A 16,836-nucleotide genomic window follows, 5' to 3' on the forward strand; every position below is an offset into this window, starting at 1 on the left:
GCTGGGGGGAGGCGGGTGATGGTGCGCGGCCCGGGAATCCTGCTGGTGCTGGAGGAGGGGAGGGTTGGCAGGCTTCCTACCCGGCTCCTTTTGTCCCTGCAGCTCCTAAGTGGAGGGAAGGCCATGGGGGGCTCCATGCGCTGCCCCCACCATGAGCTCCAGCTCCGCAGCTCCCATTGGCCGCGAACCGCAGCCAGTGGGAGCTGCGGGGGCAGCACGCAAAGCCCCCTGGCCCCTCTGCCTAGGAGCTGCAGGGACATGCTGGCCACTTCTGCAGAGCCGCCACCACCACCACCACCGAGGTAAGCGCCACCCCACACCCCAATCCCCTTCCCCAGCCCTGAGCATTATTATGCCCAGAACCTTTTCAGCAGTACTACTGCCTAACCAGTGAGGGCTAGTCTACACTGGCAACGCTTTAACGTGGCTTGTGTAGTCGCGGCAGAGCGCTGGGAGCGCTCTAAAAAACCCACCTCCATGGGCTTTTCTACACTGGCGCTTTACAGCACTGAAACTTGCTGTGCTCAAGGGGGTGTTTTTTCACCCCCCCGAGCGAGGAAGTTGCAGCGCTGTAAAGTGCCTGTGTAGACAAGCCCTTAGTCCCCATTCTGTAATTGTGCATTTGATTTTTCCTGCCTAAGTGAAGTACTTCACACTTGTCTTTATTGAATTTCACCTTGTTGAATTCAGACCAATTCTCCAATTTGTCAAGGTAATTTTGAATTCTAATACCGTCCTCCAAAGCGCCTGCAACACCTCCCAGCTTGGTGTCATCCGCAAATGTTATAAGCAAATTCTCCACTCCATGATCCAAGTCATTAAAAATATTGAATAGTACCAGATTCAGGACTGACCCCCCCAGGACCCCACTAGATACACCCTCCCAGTTTGACAGCAAACCACTGATAGCTTCTCCGCGTACAGTCTTTCAACCACTTTCATAGATTCTAAGGCCAGAAGGGACACGGTGATTATCTACTCTGGCCTCCTGTCTAACACAGGCCACAGAACCTCCCCAAAATAATTCTTAGAGCAGATCAGTTAGAAAAACCTCCAATCTTGATTTAAAAATTGTTACCGATGGAGAATTCACCATGGCCCTTTGTAAATTGTTCCAATGGTTAATTACTCTGTTAAACATGTATGCCTTATTTCTAGTCTACATTTGTCTAGCTTCCAGCCATTGGATCGTATTAGACATTTCTCTGCTAGACTGAAGAACCCATTACTAAATATTTGTTCCCTGAAGGTATGTCTACAATGCAATAAGCACTCAGGCACAAGCCTAACCCCACTTACATCTACAAATGAATCGTGCTAACTCTAGGCTTGGACATGCGACCCTGCGGGAGTAGAGAGTCCGAGCCAGAATCAAGCTGGGACACAAGGTCAAGTCCTATTGCTCTGCAGTGTTGGCGCAACCCCGCTTGACTTGTGTCCTGGGAGTCCACCAGAAGTCGCTAACTTCCTTAGTCCTCTCTATCCCAACAATCTCCAATAGATTCAACTGAAAACAGAAGCTACCCCCCTCTGATGGACAGCTGCAGCTCAGTGAGTCAGCGTTAACCCTTCTATTGTCTTCTGATCACTGAGTTGCAAACCCATCAGAGAGCCTTCTGTGTTTGCAATGGAGACTGAACAGAACAAGCCTTCTGCAAAGTGTGCTGCTTCATGGTCATGGGAGCACAGCCAGATTTTGGTGAATCTCTGGTGTGAGGCCAGTAAAACTGTGGACTTTAGTGAAGTACCAGGAATGATCACACATACCAGCAAATAACTAAAAAGCTGGCAGCTCTGTAAATTCTCCGGACTGGTGACTAGTGCAGGGAGCGGGTTAAGTGGCTTAAGAACAGGTACCGGCAGACCAGGGACTAGAACAGTACCTCAGGCAGCTCACCAACCTCATGCCCGTTTTATGAGGAGTTTGACCAGGTGCTGGGAACTGTGCCCAGCATGGAGCCAACCATGGTGCACGACAACCTGGTCAGCCAGGATGGTGTCCTGCTGTTCCCTGAATCCAGGCTGGTAACTGATGGGAGTCAGCAGCAGGCTCCAAGTGAGGAGCATGAAGTGACTGTTTCTGACACCAGTCCCAGATCAGACTGTGGGACAGGATCAACAGGAACAGCTCTTTGATGCCTCTTCCCCACCCACATCCCCCAGGACCACCCCTCTGCCGAGCCTGCAGCAAACCCAGAGGAGACAGAAGCCAACCCTGAGCCCAGTAAGTTTGACTCCAATTTAAAAGTTTATTATTACAGTAATGGGAGGGATTTCCGCTCTAAGAACTAATGCAAAAGTTATGAAACGCCCTGGCTACCAGTGTGTATCTGCTCATGGCAGATTGTATCATAGCACCTTGCTGTCTCCCCTCCCCCACCCATGTGGAGCTCAAACCGGCAACCGGGAATTCCAAACAGTAAAGCAGTGATTCTCAACCTTTTTTTTTTTTTTTTTTTAATTATTTGTGGACCCCTTTGGAAATCTATTGTCTGTGTACACTGCACCCTTGCTAGAACACTCTTGATAACAACAAACCTTTGGATATAATGGACCTGGTACCTGGATCCCACCTCCAGTCCCGGGACTGGAGAAGCTGTCAGCCCCTGCCGCAGGTGCAGCGGGTCTCTTTTGCTATGAAGAACCCCTGGCTATAACAAATAAACGGCCTGGATCCCAAAGGGTTCATTATAGCAAGGGCGTACTGCTGAATTCTGTTCAGTCCGTTTTCAGTCTAAGGCTATGTCTACACTACAACTTATCTCAGCAAAATTTATGTCACTCAGAGGTGTGCATATTCCACACACACACACACACACACACACACGGCCCGAGTGACATAAATTATGTCGGCATCAGAACTAGTGTGCTCGCTGGGGGTGGATTATGTCAACGGGAGAGCTCTCCCCCCCATCGGCATAGAGCAGCTACACAAGAGATCCTACAGCTGCATTGTACAGCTGTGCGACTAATCTCTCTAGTGTAAACACAGCCTAAGTCTTTTGCAGACCCCTTAAGACATAGTCCATGGACTCAGACCACAGGTTGAGAACCACTGCGATAAAGGACACATTCATAGAGCATTTTTACTTGAAAAGCTCGAATGTTTGCTAGGGCCATTTCTAGTTCTTACAATTAATAACCTTACCCTTAAAGTTTGCCACACTGTAACTGCTCAGTGATCTATGGAGCGAAACAGAGAAACAGAGAGAGAGAGAGAGAGTGTGAGTGAGTGAGTGTGTGTGTGTGTCAAAATCATTTCTTCCAAGTACGACTGGGGTGTCAATTTTTGTCCAGAAATGTGCCATCAACAGGGAGGAGGAAGGCTCTGGAGTGCTGTGTATTTGTGTGCAGACATAACAGGGTAAGCCACGGGTAAGCTAACGCAGCATCCTGTTAATTCCTTCATGAATTCTAACACATGCTGGTTGCTGATAGCTGCAAACTCTTCCTGAAACAGAAACTCCAGCGAGGAAGTCACATTGCAGGGAAAAGCATATTTTCCAGGGCCACCTCGGTAGCTGATTAGCTCACTCCACTCACAGATGTGCTGTTCAGTCACTATACGTTTGAATACTTCAGCTGCGTATAGTGTAGATTTCCCAACAACAGCTTGGAATAACATCTCCTTTTTCCAAGAGGGCACCACAAACAACAGTTATGTCCTCCAAAACATGAAAGGCCAGAAATGATAGAAAAAGCCTTTTGTTGCAAGTGCACTTCTCGCTACCCCAGACAATCCAATTACTTATGAACTTTTTATAAAATCAAAAAAATTTATAATTTTTAACTTACCATGGTCTCTGCACTTCTGGAACTGTGATTAACCAGGTTGTATCCAGAGAGATTCTGTGGACAGAAGAATCCCTTTCACAATATATTTTGGTTCAGTTTTTAAATGTAACATTTTATGTCCTTGAGATTCCACAAGAATTAATTCTATGCTCCTCCACTGAGCTATTTTAGACAATAACCCTCTATTTCTAGTCCTATTTCAGGCCCCTCAATCTCCACTGGCTGCTGTACATCCAGAATTTGACGCCTGGCCCAATAAACCTTTGTGGACCATTCCAGACAGAAGCGTTTCTGCGATGAAGTTACGGTCGAAGTTCTTGAGAGGGCTGACAAGCAGTCCAATACCAGCAGCAGAGAGATGAAAGACTGGAACAGCAGCATGCTGAGAGGCAGGTGGAAAGGCTGAGGCTTGCCGCCCGGGGGCAGGACAGGTTTTCAGCTATGGAGCAGGCACTTGCAACACAGTTCCTAGAACAGGAATGGTGGCTAAGGGAGGAGGACAGAGCTCAGAGAGCACTGTTTGAGTGACTCATCTCCATCCTGGGTGGGGAGCACCGGCTCCTGCTGCCTCTCCTACACCATGATCTGATCTCCCTGCAATGTAGCTTCAGTCTAAAAATACCTTGGGCAGCCCATGCATTCAAGCCCCATAGGCAGCGGGGCAGAGCAACTAAACCCCCTGGAGCCTTCCTTCTTGAACCCCTCTCGTGTGGATACCTCCACCCCCAGCTTGGCACCCAGTGCACAGAAAATGGGGAAAGAAGGGAATGGAGAACATGGAGCCAAGAGACAAGTAGCGGTAGGGGGTTTAAGTCATGTTTGCACTGTTTCCTGCTCTTTTATATTTTTGTTTTGGAAATGTTCTTCTGGTACTTGTTTTTGGGTGTTGTAATGTCAGCTGCCCTGCGTAGCAATAGGCGACTGTCTACAGTTTTAACACGTTTACAAATAAAGCTTTTTATATCATCAGGAAAGTTTATTGCTATCAGTGCATCACCACCTCTTACAATCATGATTTGAGATAAAGCTAAAAACATGATCAGGAGCAATTATACATGACTAAGCAACACTATTCCTCTATGCGGTTAGGTACAGCAATTCACATTTCAATACCTTCCTTCTATGAACCTACACTGTGATTCACGCCACCCCCCAATCCGGTATTCAACGTGTCATGCATAAGTATATTGCATGGCAATCGAGCAAACATCCCCCAAAATCAATTAGCCCCTTTCCCCACACAAGCACATTCGTACGGGTGCTATTCCCCCTCTTCCACTGGGCTGTGCAAGGCCATAATGTAAGAACCCAAAGCATCCCCGACCTCTGTTGCCCGTTATCTCAAAGCCAGCAATTACCTCCAGAATATCTTGAATGCCCGCCACTTTGGAGTAAACCACATGCCTGATTGCCTCAGAAACCTCTGCTACCACTTTAACCACCGTCAACTCTCCATCATCAAACTGGTAGGCAACAAACCTGTAGCAGTATGAGGTAGCCAGCTTCCAGGAGGTTATACCAACCCACTTCTGGACAGGCAAGAGTGCCTCACGTGTGTCTCTTTACACTAGAGAGTCAGGGCAAGCTGCTCACAAAGGTCCAGAAACGTAGCTTTCTTCATGCGAAAGTTCTGGACCTACTGGTGGTCATCCTAGGTCTACATGACAATGTGATCCCACTAGTCCGTGCTTGTAGTCCTGTGCCAGATGCACTGGTTTACGTAGGGGGCATCAGCGGCTATGCTGATTGTACTGAGCAGCATCTGCCAGTGCAAGTCTGCCATGCCAGGGTACTGTTCCTCCTCTGCCTCCTCCTCCATGATGAAATCCATCTGGTACCTTTGGTGAGTCAGAAAATGCATGGAAATGTCCACCAGCATCTCATGGAAGCTCTGCCTGTTTCCTGACACAGGAGTGAAAGTGCAAGCAAGAGAAGTTCTTCAAAAGGTTGGCTCCAGTATCTCGGAGTACGCAGGCCAAAATGACTGCTCGGCAAGCTGTTCAAACTTCCTGTAACATGCAGGGTGGGCAGTAAAGATTTCCCACAGTGCATCATGATCAAAGGGCTAGAGTGGCCACATTTCAGGAGGGTGCTAGGGGCTCTGGATATGTTTGCTTTGACTCAGGTCAGCATGCTGCAGTGTGGACACCAGAGCCCCAGGTTCAAGCCCAAATTTGACAAATCTTAACATAGGGTTAAGAATCAGTGTAGATGCTCAAGCCCAGGGTTCGCTAACCCAGGTCAGCTGACTCAAGTCCCACTAACCCTGGGCTTACACTGCAATGTAGACTTACTGTAAGTAGGTACTTACAAATTGTAATCAAGTCATCCCTTAGCCTTCTCTCTATTAAGCTAACTAGACTGAGCTCCTTGAGTTTATCACTATAAGGCATGTTTTCTAATTTTTTTAAATCATTCTCTGAATCCCCTCCAATTTATCAACATCTCTATTTAATTGTGGACACCAGAACAGGACACAGCATTCCATCAGTGGTCTCACCAATGCCAAATACAGAGGTAAAATAACTTACTTGAGATTCCCCTGTTTATGCATCCCAGGATCTCATTAGCTCTTTTGGCGACAGTGTCATACTGGGAGCTCATGTTCAGCTGATTATCTACCACGACCCCAAATCTTTCAGAGTCACTGTGTCTCAGGATAGAGTTCCCCCATCCTGTAAGTATGTCCTACATTCTTTGTTCCCAGATGAACACATTTACATTTAGCCATACTAAACCACACAGTTTGCTTGTGCCCATTTTAACAAGCAAACTAGATTGCTCTGAATCAGTGACCCATCTTCTTCATTATTTACCACTCCCTCAATTTTTGGGTCATCTGCAAACTTTATCAGTGATGATTTTATGTTTTCTTCCAGGTCATTGATAAAGATGTTAGATAGCACAGGGCCAAGAACTGAGACTCTTGGAAAGAGATCTGCTCAATGATCATTCCCCATTTACAGTTATATATCAGTGAGCCAGTTTTTAATAAATTTAATGTGCTCCACATTCATTTTATATTGTTCTAGTGTTTTAATCAAAATGCCATGTGGTACCAAGTTGTGCGCCTACATTATAGTAATTTCATCTAGACCACATTTCCCTAGTTTGCTGGTGAGAATGTTCCGTGGCACTGTGACAAAAGCCTTACTAAAATCAAGATCTATCACGTCTACTGCTTCCCCCATCCACCAGGCCAGTAACCCTGTCAAAGAAGGTAATTAGGTTGGTTTGGCAGGATTTCTTCTTGACAAATCCATGTTGGCTATTCCTTAGAACCCTTTTATCCTCCCAGTGCTTACAAACGGATTGTTTAATAATTTGTTCCAGTATCTTTCCAGGTATCAAAGTTAGGCTGACTGATCTATAAATTCCCAGGTGCCCTTTGTTCCCCTTTTTGAAGACAGGAGTTATGATTGCTCTTCTCCAGTCCTTTTGGTACCTCACTTGTCCTCCATGAGTTCTTGAAGGTAACTGCTAATGGCTCCGAGATTGCTTCAGTTAATTCCCTAAGTACCATAGGTGAATTTCATGAGGCCTGGCCAACTTGAATATATTTAACTTATCTAAATATTCCTTAATGTGTAATTTTCCGTTTTTGGTTTGCGTCCTCCTTGTAGTTAACATTGATTGGTGACCCAATATTCAATGCATAAACCTTTTTAGTGAAGACTGAAGCAAAATAGGCATTAACCATCTCAGCCTTCTTGATGTCATTTGTTATTAGCTCTCCTTCCCCACTTTCCTTCATCTTTCTCTTGGTCCTAATGTATTTTAAAAAAAAACTCTTCTTATTGTCTTCTATGTCCCTTGCTAGGCTAAAGCACAAAATAAATTACATCTTTCTGATTTTGTCCCCACGTGCTTGTGCTATTCTTTTTGTATTCCCCCTTATTAATCGCTCCATGTTGCCACTTTTTGTAGGATTCCTTTTTGTTTTTCAGGTCATTAAAGAGCTCCCAATGGAGCCATATTGGCCTCTTACTATTCTTCCTATCTTTCCTTCTCATCGGCATAGCTTGCAGTTGTGCCTTTAATACTGTCTCTTTGAGAAACTGCTAGCTCTCCTGAACTCCTTTATTCCTTAGATACACATCTCCTTATGTTTCCCTTGTCTTGGATACTTGGTATTCTCTATCAAAATGAAAACAATGCAAGCATACTACTAGGGAAACTGTAAAAATCAATGTATTTAAAATAACTATTAAAATAATCATTAAGTTCTGGGATATGAAAGGTGCAGTCCTACCAACACCCAAGCTAGAAGTAGTCTATACAAACTGGACCACCACAGAGGCTAAGAATTTGAATGTCTGTTTCCACTGCAAATGCCTTTACTAAGCAGCCAGAGAAAAACAGTTAATCAGCTCGATTCACTTTTATTTTAAGATCCAAATCATGCTGGATCCTGCTTAGCTTATTGGCTGGCTTACTAGGAGGAGGTCAAAAGTCACTACAAATCTAGTAACCATCAAATTTAAGGAAACATGGGGTTTTTCTGGCAATGCAATGATAGCATGTTTCCATAGGTTTCAGAGTCGCAGCCGTGTTAGTCTGTATCCGCAAAAATAACAGGAGTACTTGTGGCACCTTAGAGACTAACAAATTTATTAGAGCATAAGCTTTCGTGGGCTACAACCCACTTCTTCAGATGCATATGTTTCCATAGTTGCTGTAAACCATACGCTATGGTCAGAGAATACAACAACATACTTTGAATTTACACAGCACCTTAATAACACCAACAACTACTATCCCTAGCTCTTACATAGCATTGTTCATCCATAGATCTCAAAGTATTTAACGTCCTGGAGGATCAATGCCAGTACAGTCAATGGGGGATGAAACAAATGTGTATTTATTAAACAGTCCTGGAAGAGGTCACAAAGGCAGAAGCTGCTGAAAAGGCTAATGGCCTGACATTCTTATGGCAGTAAAGGGTATTCAGCACCTCCAAGGATCAGGCCTTATATCTCTCCATTCCAGGGAAGGGAAATGTTAATTTGTATGTGGAAGACAGAATAGATCAGTGAAGAATGCCAGTATCAACATCTTCCCATCCACAAACCATGGCAGGAACGCCGGTGGGGAGAGATTGCCTCATTCACATATAGTGAAAACCAGAAGGTAAAACTTAAATCTATATTAAAATACTGCCTGCAGAGGCATTTTAAACAGGATCCTAAATTGGTCAGGTACAGCTCCATGCACTGCTAATTAAATACAATTGAAGTTGTCACTAGTCCATTCAGGAAAACAGATGCTGCTTCAGAGCCTTGATATTTTTCTTAAATACCTTTCAGAATGAGGATCAAAAATATGAACTCTTATAAAAAGGCCTTTATTGTATTTTTATAGCATATTACATACCTTGTAACAATCATTTTGTTAAGTGTGACTGTCAGTTTTATTTTCTGTCCCTTTTTTCCTGGCTATTTACAAGCTTTGTAAGAATCATTCCTTAATTAAGTCTAAACATAGTTTCATATAAATGGATTCCTGGAATTAAAAACGTTCAGACTTAAGAAATGATTGTTACGGAGACTGTAACAGGCTGTAAAAAAAAGAATGCCACTTTAAACAAAGATTTCTCATTTTAATTAAAAAGATAATCATCAGAACATTCATACACTTAAAAGAACCATTTGAAGCTACTTTGAAAAAAATATCTACTATTCTATGCAGGCGTACATAGTTTAGTTTATATGACATTTAATCAAAGTCTCAGCTGAGCCTATTACATTTATTCTTTAAGTACTGTATCTAGATTTTTAAACAGTTTATTCAAATAGGGAAGTTACTTATTGAACTCCTCATTCTTAGTACTTTTGAAAATGGTTACGACAATAAAATTCCATATTCTTTAACCAAAAAAACAGCTTTATTTAAAACAAGAAGTTTTTTCAAAAACTAAAGGAGCATATGTGATTCTCCTCTAAGCTTATGCAGTAATAGGGCACCGTATCTCTCATAACTTAAACCCTATGATGAGTGCTGTTTTATCCAGAGTATTTAAGAAACACCACAAAATGGATGATGGGAACACAAGTAGATTGCAGTGCTATAAAATCCCTCCTGCACTTGCTACAGAGCACTGGCCTATACAATTCATGCTGCCTTTATACCTTACATTTATACAGCAGGTTTCATCCAAAAGGGTCCAAGAGAATCCTTACAAGATTAGGTTGATGCATAAACTACAGAGAGGGAATCATTTAACTCGCCACTAAAATATCTCTGAGGATGGGCTGCTTAACAGTACACAACAATTTAGGATTGTAAGTGAATATTATGTCTACTTGAAACTGTAGGAGTAATTTGGGTAGGTAGGTAGAATGTCATTACCTAAAATTAATTAGATAATATGTATTACATATGATCAGACTTATCTAATAAATTGATACAGGCTGGATGCATCATAAATATATCATTGAAAAGTAATCAAGCTAATATCAGCCATCAGGGACAAGGGCTTCCTTTCCTCTGCTATCCTCATCGCCTCAAAAATAAAAAAAAAATAAAAAAAAGAAACCCCCAAAAATGAGCCCACTTCGTTTTTCAAAATGTCAAATCTATAAACTAATTTCTGACACGCAGAAAAAAAATAAGCTCCTGTTTTTACACAAGGCTTCATTTCATCCATTAAGTGACCGGATGAGGTTTCAACATAACATTTTCCATCACTGGCTAGGTGTGAAAACAACAACAACAAAATTAGCATGCATTTCTTCCTGACATCTAGTGGCTTAGCAATTGGTCCAATGTCATTACTGACGATTAAGCACAAAACATTTTAAAAATTAAAACCAATTTTACAGACAGGGACAGATACCACCACCTACAGACCTGTTTTCAAACAGTAATTACATGCGACTCTGCAAACAAAACAAAAATACCAGAAGCCGGGTAGATAATGGGTCTGGTCGTTATGAAGAGTTTCTCAATATTTGATATGGTAAGGCACACCTTGGCGCTTGTCAAAGATGCTGTGTAAATCAATAATTAATTGCATGGCCCACTTCAGCCCAATCTATGACCCATTTAGTCAGTCAGAGTGATGGTATACCAAGCATATCATCCACTTGGACATACAGGAGAGTATACTGTGGATGATCTGCCACTGGATGAACTAGAATGCATCTTCCCAGATCTATGTAGGTACTTATATGGCTGCCATCACCACAATATCTAAGCACCTCCCAAGCATTTAGAGATAGAGAAAAAAAACAAACCAGTTTTCCAACATGGCCTGGTTGGCATGTACAATTGCCCCTTGTACCTCCTCCAAAAAACCTGCTCTATGCAGAGCCCCCATAATCAGGGATGTGAGAAGAGCAGAAGACCCCAAGAAGTCCAATTAGGGACCTTGCTTTGCCGATCTAATTAAAGTGGGAAGTGCTCAGAAACTGTAGTGAAGGGTGCCAATATAACAATCCCCCCCCCCCCAACAGATATAAATAAGATAAGAACTTAAGAATGGCCATACTGGGTCAGACCAACAATCCATCTAGCGCAGTATCCTATCTTCTGACAGTGGCAGGTGCCAGATGCTTCAGATGGAATGAACAGAATAGGGCAATTATCAAGTGATCCATCCCGTCATCCAGTCCCAGCTTCTGGCAGTTAGAGGTTTAGGACACACAGGGCATAGGATTGCATCCCTGATGGTCTTGGCTAATAGCCATTGACGGACTGATCATCCATGAACTTATCTAATTCTTTTTTGAACCCACTTATACTTTTGGCCTTCACAACATCCCCTGGCAACAGGTTGACTGTGTTGTGTGAAGTAGGACTTCCTTTTGTTTGTTTTAAACCTGCTGCCTACTAATTTCATTGGGTGATCCCTGGGTTCCTGTGTTATGGGAAGGGGTAAATAATACTTCCTTATTCGTTCTCCACACCATTCATGATTTTATAGACTTCTGTCGTATCCCCTCTTATTCGTCTCTTCCAAGCTGAAAAGTCCCAATCTTTTAAATCTCTCATCATATCAAAGTTGTTCTATACCAGGGGTAGGCAACCTGCGGCACGCGAGCTGATTTTCAGTGGCACTCAGACTGCCCGGGTCCTGGCCACCAGTCCGGGGGTCTCTGCATTTTAATTTAATTTTAAATTAATCTTCTTAAACATTTTAAAAGCCTTATTTACTCTACATACAACAATAGTTTAGTTATATATTATAGACTTATAGAAAGAGACCTTCTAAAAACGTTAAAATGTATTACTGGCACGCAAATCCTTAAATCAGAGTGAATAAATGAAGACTCAGCACACCACTTCTGAAAGGTTGCCGACCCCTGTTCTATACTCTTTTTTTGTTGCCCTTCTCTGTACCTTTTCCAATTCTAATATATCTTTTTTGAGATGGGGCGACCATAACTGCAGGGAGTATTCAAGTTGTGGGCATACCATGGATTTATATAGTGGCATTATGATATTTTCTGCCTTACCATCTATCCCTTTCCTAATGGTTCATAACATTGTTAGCTTTTTTGACTACCACTACACACTGAGAACTATCCAGGATGACCCCAAGATCACTTTCTTGAGTGGCAACAGCTAATTTAGACCCCATCATTTTGTATGTATAGTTGGAATTATGTATTCCAATGCACATTACTTTGCATTTATCAGCACTGAATTTCATCTGCCATTGTGTTGCCCAGTCACCCAGTTTTGTGAGGTCCCTTCAGAACTCTTCGCAGTCAGCTTTGGACTTAACTATCTTGAGTAATTTTGTATCATCTGCAAATTTTGCCACCTGTTTACCCCCTTATTTTCAGATCATTTATGAATATGTTGAACAGCACTGGTCCCAGTACAGATCCCTGAGGGACAGCGTTATTTACCTCTCCCCATCCTGAAAATAGACTATTTATTCCTACCCTTTGTTTCCTATCTTTTAGCCAATTACTGATCCATGAGAGAACCTTCCATCTTATCCCATGACAGCTTATTTTGCCTAAGAGCCTTTGGTGAGGGACCCTGTGAAAGGCTTTCTGAATGTCCAAGTACACTATATCACTTGCATCTGAAGAAGTGAGGTTCTTACCCACGAAAGCTTATGCTCCCAATACTTCTGTTAGTCTTAAAGGTGCCACAGGACCCTCTGTTGCTATATCCACTGGATCACCCTTGTTCACATGTTTGTTGACCCCCTCGAAGAATTCTAATAGATTGGTGAGGCATGATTTCCCTTTACAAAAGCTGTTTTGACTTTCCCCAACAAATCATGTTCATCTATGTGGCCAATAATTCTGTTCTTTACTATAGTTTCTACCAATTTGCCTGCTTCTGAAGTTAGGTTTAATGTCCTACAATTGCCAGGAACACCTCTGGAACCTTTTTAAAACTGGCATCACATTAGTGATCCTCCAGTCAACTGGTACAGAAGCTGATTTAAGTGATAGGTTACATACCACTGTTAGCAATTCTGCAAATAAAAGTCTTTCTTCCCTTCCAATCTAGAAAAGAAAATGCTTAGTTTATCATTTTTCTTGTTTGATTGCTTTTTTTGTTTGTTTGTGTGTCTTGCATGTCTGTGTGTGAAGAACTCTTTTAGGGAAAACTAAAAATCAAAGCACTCTGTCATTTATTCCTCAATGCAGTGAAGTCCTTGGTCACTCGACACTCAGAGTGAGTTCAACAGTCTATGGCCTATTCCTGTGAAAGTTCTCTCCCCCACACTGACACGCCTCTCCCAATTCATTGATGTTTCATTGTTCCAGCAGAACATAGCCAGGCTGTGGTCATGGAGGGTCAGGTATTCCATCAGATAGCTAGGGTCAATACCATGGAGGGCTCCAAATATCAGGTCAGAGACCTTGAACTGGACTCTTTATTCAATAGGGAGCCAATGCAGAAGCAGGAGCATCAACATGGTGCTCTGTACTACTAAGTAGACACTTGGAATTTTTTCAAGGTGCAAGACTTCATGACTCCTAGTTGCAATGAGTTGTAATTATCAAGCCTAGAGGTCACAAATGAGTGGATTACCATGGCCAGATCTATATCCAACAGGATATGGCACACTCTTCTAGTCAATCACATATGGAGAGGGCATTTTTTTGCTGCCAAGGATATTTTGACATCCAATATCTTTTTAACCTCTTCAGCCTGAGATTCCATAAACCTGACAAAAATACAAAGAACTGGCAAAAGAATTCAATGATCTGAACAGAAACAAGAGATTTAAAAACAGATACCAATACTACAAGATAAAAAACAGAAGCTAATTAAGAGCTTAGACTTTCTACTACCTTTTGAAGTGCAAATGAAAGCCAAGATTTGTATCTAGTTTTTCAATATTTCCACGTTGGGCATAAATTTTGAAAGCATAGCTGTATTTTAGGTTCTTTATGAGTAAAGATTTAATTCTGTGCCACTGAATCATTAATCCACAACAAATAAACTTTCAACAAATGTTGCCAGTCACTTAAAATGTATTCTTAGAAGCAGAACAGTTTAGAGCATCTAAAATTAGCATTCAATTAAGCTGGCATCACTGTTTGGTTGGAAAATAGCATCAAGAAACTGAAGCAAACAATCTAGAAATATCAACGATAAAAAAAGGAATATAACTGTTGTTTCATTTGGTATATTATCCCAAATCTAAACAGACCAGTCACATTTGAAAATGGATTTGGCTACTGATGCCCAAAGTTATTTTCTGTGCCACAGGCCAATTTATAAACCAAGACAATATAAAGGCTCTTTACATCCACTCTATTAACAAGGATATATAGCAGGAAAAAAAAAGATGTTAGATAGCACAGGGCCAAGAACTGAAACTATGGCGAGTAGATGTGCAGATAAAACTAATACACCCCACACACTACATGCAGAACAAAAACTTCACCTCTCCCAGGCACCAGTGCTTGATGGGTCACCTCTTACCACCAAATCAGGCCAGAAATCTTGTTTAGAATCTCTAGGACCACCAGAGAATTGCAAACATACCTGCAGGTGCCCTCCTGCCACATCTGCAGGTGCCTCCCTGTCCCCCAGCGCAATGTCTCTTGTCCACATGCTCTTGCACCCAAATCCCAGCATTTAACCCCACCTCCTATAGGTAAGCCCTATTCCCATCACGAGCATCCCCCAACCCAGCCAAAAGATACCCCAAGCCCTACTACTTGTCTCACTAGGTACTGCCAACACCGGCCAAAGATCTCAGTGCAACTTTACAAAGGCTCAGGGGTCGTCGTCCCATACCAGCACTCACCGTTCCTCCAAGACCCCTGTCTCTCATACTCCAGAACTTGCCCTCTTCCTGACTCAGCACCCTGGCATATTTCCCCACCCAATTCTACCCTAAGTGCCCCCCATGCTTCAACACTCGGGAGTCTCAGAGGGTGAACACCAAATACCTTCTTCACCATCACCACCTGCTCCTACACCCTCAGGTGCCCACCCATCGCCTCCCCTCCCCCAATACTACCTTCCCCAGGCCTTTGCCTCCCACCACTCAGCACACACACACCCCCTGCATGCCCTGTTCCCCAGCCCTTTATCCCCCCCCACCCTCTGGTAATCCCACAGTTTAGCCCTCACCTACCCCCCAGATGCCTGGCTCCCCAAAACACTTACCCCTCCCTTCCAGGAGCCCCCCCCCCAACAGATACCTCTCCCCCAGCCCTCCCATAGGTCAGCTCTCCCCCTCCCCGCCCCAGGTGTCCTCCTCCTCCCCCCCACATGCCCCCATACCCCCTCCCCCAGCCCTCCCATAGGTCAGCTCTCCCCCTCCCCAGGTGTCCTCCTCCTCCCCCCCCACATGCCCCCATATCCCCTCCCCCAGCCCTCCCATAAGTCAGCGCCCCCCCTCCCTCCCCCAGGTGTCCTCCCCCCCACTTGTCCCCATGCCCCCTCCCCCAGCCCTCCTATAGGTCAGCGCGCCCCCTCCCTCCCCCCCCCAGATGTCCTCCTCCTCTCCCCCCCCACTTGCCCACATGTCCCCTCTCCCAGCCCTCCCATAGGTCAGTGCTCCCCCCCCCAGGTGTCCTTCTCCTTCTCCCCCCCCCACCTGCTCCCATGCCCCCTCCCCCAGCCCTGGCCCTCCCAAGCTCAGCACGCCCCCCACCCTTCCACCGCACAGCGCCCCCCCCCCCAATCACTTGCCCCTCCCCCTAGTCGGCCCCACACCCGCCCTGTAGCCCACCAGGGGCCCCGCCGCCCCTCACCATGAACTTCAGGGCCTTCTCCTGCAGCACGGCCTCCGCCGGGTCCATAGTCCCGCCCCGCTGCTCCGCCGCCGGTCCGGGGCCTGGGCCGCCCCCTCCCTCAGTGCCAGGCAGGCCGCAGCCAGCGCAAGCAGGAACCGCCGCTTCCCCCGGCAGGGCGCACGCGCCGCCCGCAGACCCACGGGAAATGTAGTCCCCGGTCGCAGCCCAGGCAAGCGCCTGGGCGGCACAGCGGCACTACAGCTCCCGGCATGCCGCGCGGCGACAGCCCATCCCGGTCCCGCAGCAGCTCTGCGCATGCTAAGCCGGGGGCAGGGGGGGGGCAGCGGTGGCTGATGGGAGATGTAGTCTCTTAGGGGCTTTAGGTGAGCAAGTCTATGCAGTATCACAGGGGTCAGCAACCTTTCAGAAGTGGTGTGCCGAGTCTTCATTTATTCACTCTGATTTAAGGTTTTGCGTGCCGGTAATACATTTAAACCATTTTAGAAGGTCTCTTTCTAGAAGTCTATAATATATAACTAAACTACTGTTGTATGTAAAGTAAATAAGGTTTTTAAAATGTTTCAGAAGCTTCATTTAAAATTAAATTAAAATGCAGAGCCCCCCGGGCCGGTGGCCAGGACCCAGGCAGTGTGAGTGCCACTGAAAAAGAGCTCCGTGCCGCCTTTGACACACGTGCCATAGGTTGCTTACCTCTGCAGTATCACTACAAGGACTCCCATGCGTCTGCTGATCTTTCTCTTCTTGGCCTGGCTCCTGGAGTCATGTGATGAGGGTGGCCCTTAGCTTCTTCTTTTTTTTTTAAGGAAGTTTCTAGCCCTGGTGGTTGCAGAAGGAGGTTGCAAGCGGGGCCAGG

The 16,836-nt window shown here is 44.7% G+C and overlaps 1 protein-coding gene across 1 annotated transcript in view; it reads right to left on the minus strand.

The window, feature by feature from the left end:
- BTRC (beta-transducin repeat containing E3 ubiquitin protein ligase) overlaps positions 1-16,028 on the minus strand; it is a 167,086-nt gene extending 151,058 nt beyond the window's left edge. Inside the window, exons 1-4 of the mRNA XM_065407543.1 lie at positions 15,959-16,028; positions 6,327-6,413; positions 5,516-5,697; positions 5,154-5,324 (exon numbers count right to left, since the gene is read on the minus strand). Coding sequence (XP_065263615.1) covers positions 5,154-5,324; positions 5,516-5,697; positions 6,327-6,413; positions 15,959-16,028 — 510 coding nt within the window. The remainder of the gene's footprint in view (positions 1-5,153; positions 5,325-5,515; positions 5,698-6,326; positions 6,414-15,958) is intronic.
- Between the last annotated feature and the right edge of the window lie 808 nt (positions 16,029-16,836).

Source organism: Emys orbicularis, chromosome 7 (genome assembly GCF_028017835.1).
Source record: "Emys orbicularis isolate rEmyOrb1 chromosome 7, rEmyOrb1.hap1, whole genome shotgun sequence".
Lineage (NCBI taxonomy): Eukaryota > Metazoa > Chordata > Testudines > Emydidae > Emys > Emys orbicularis.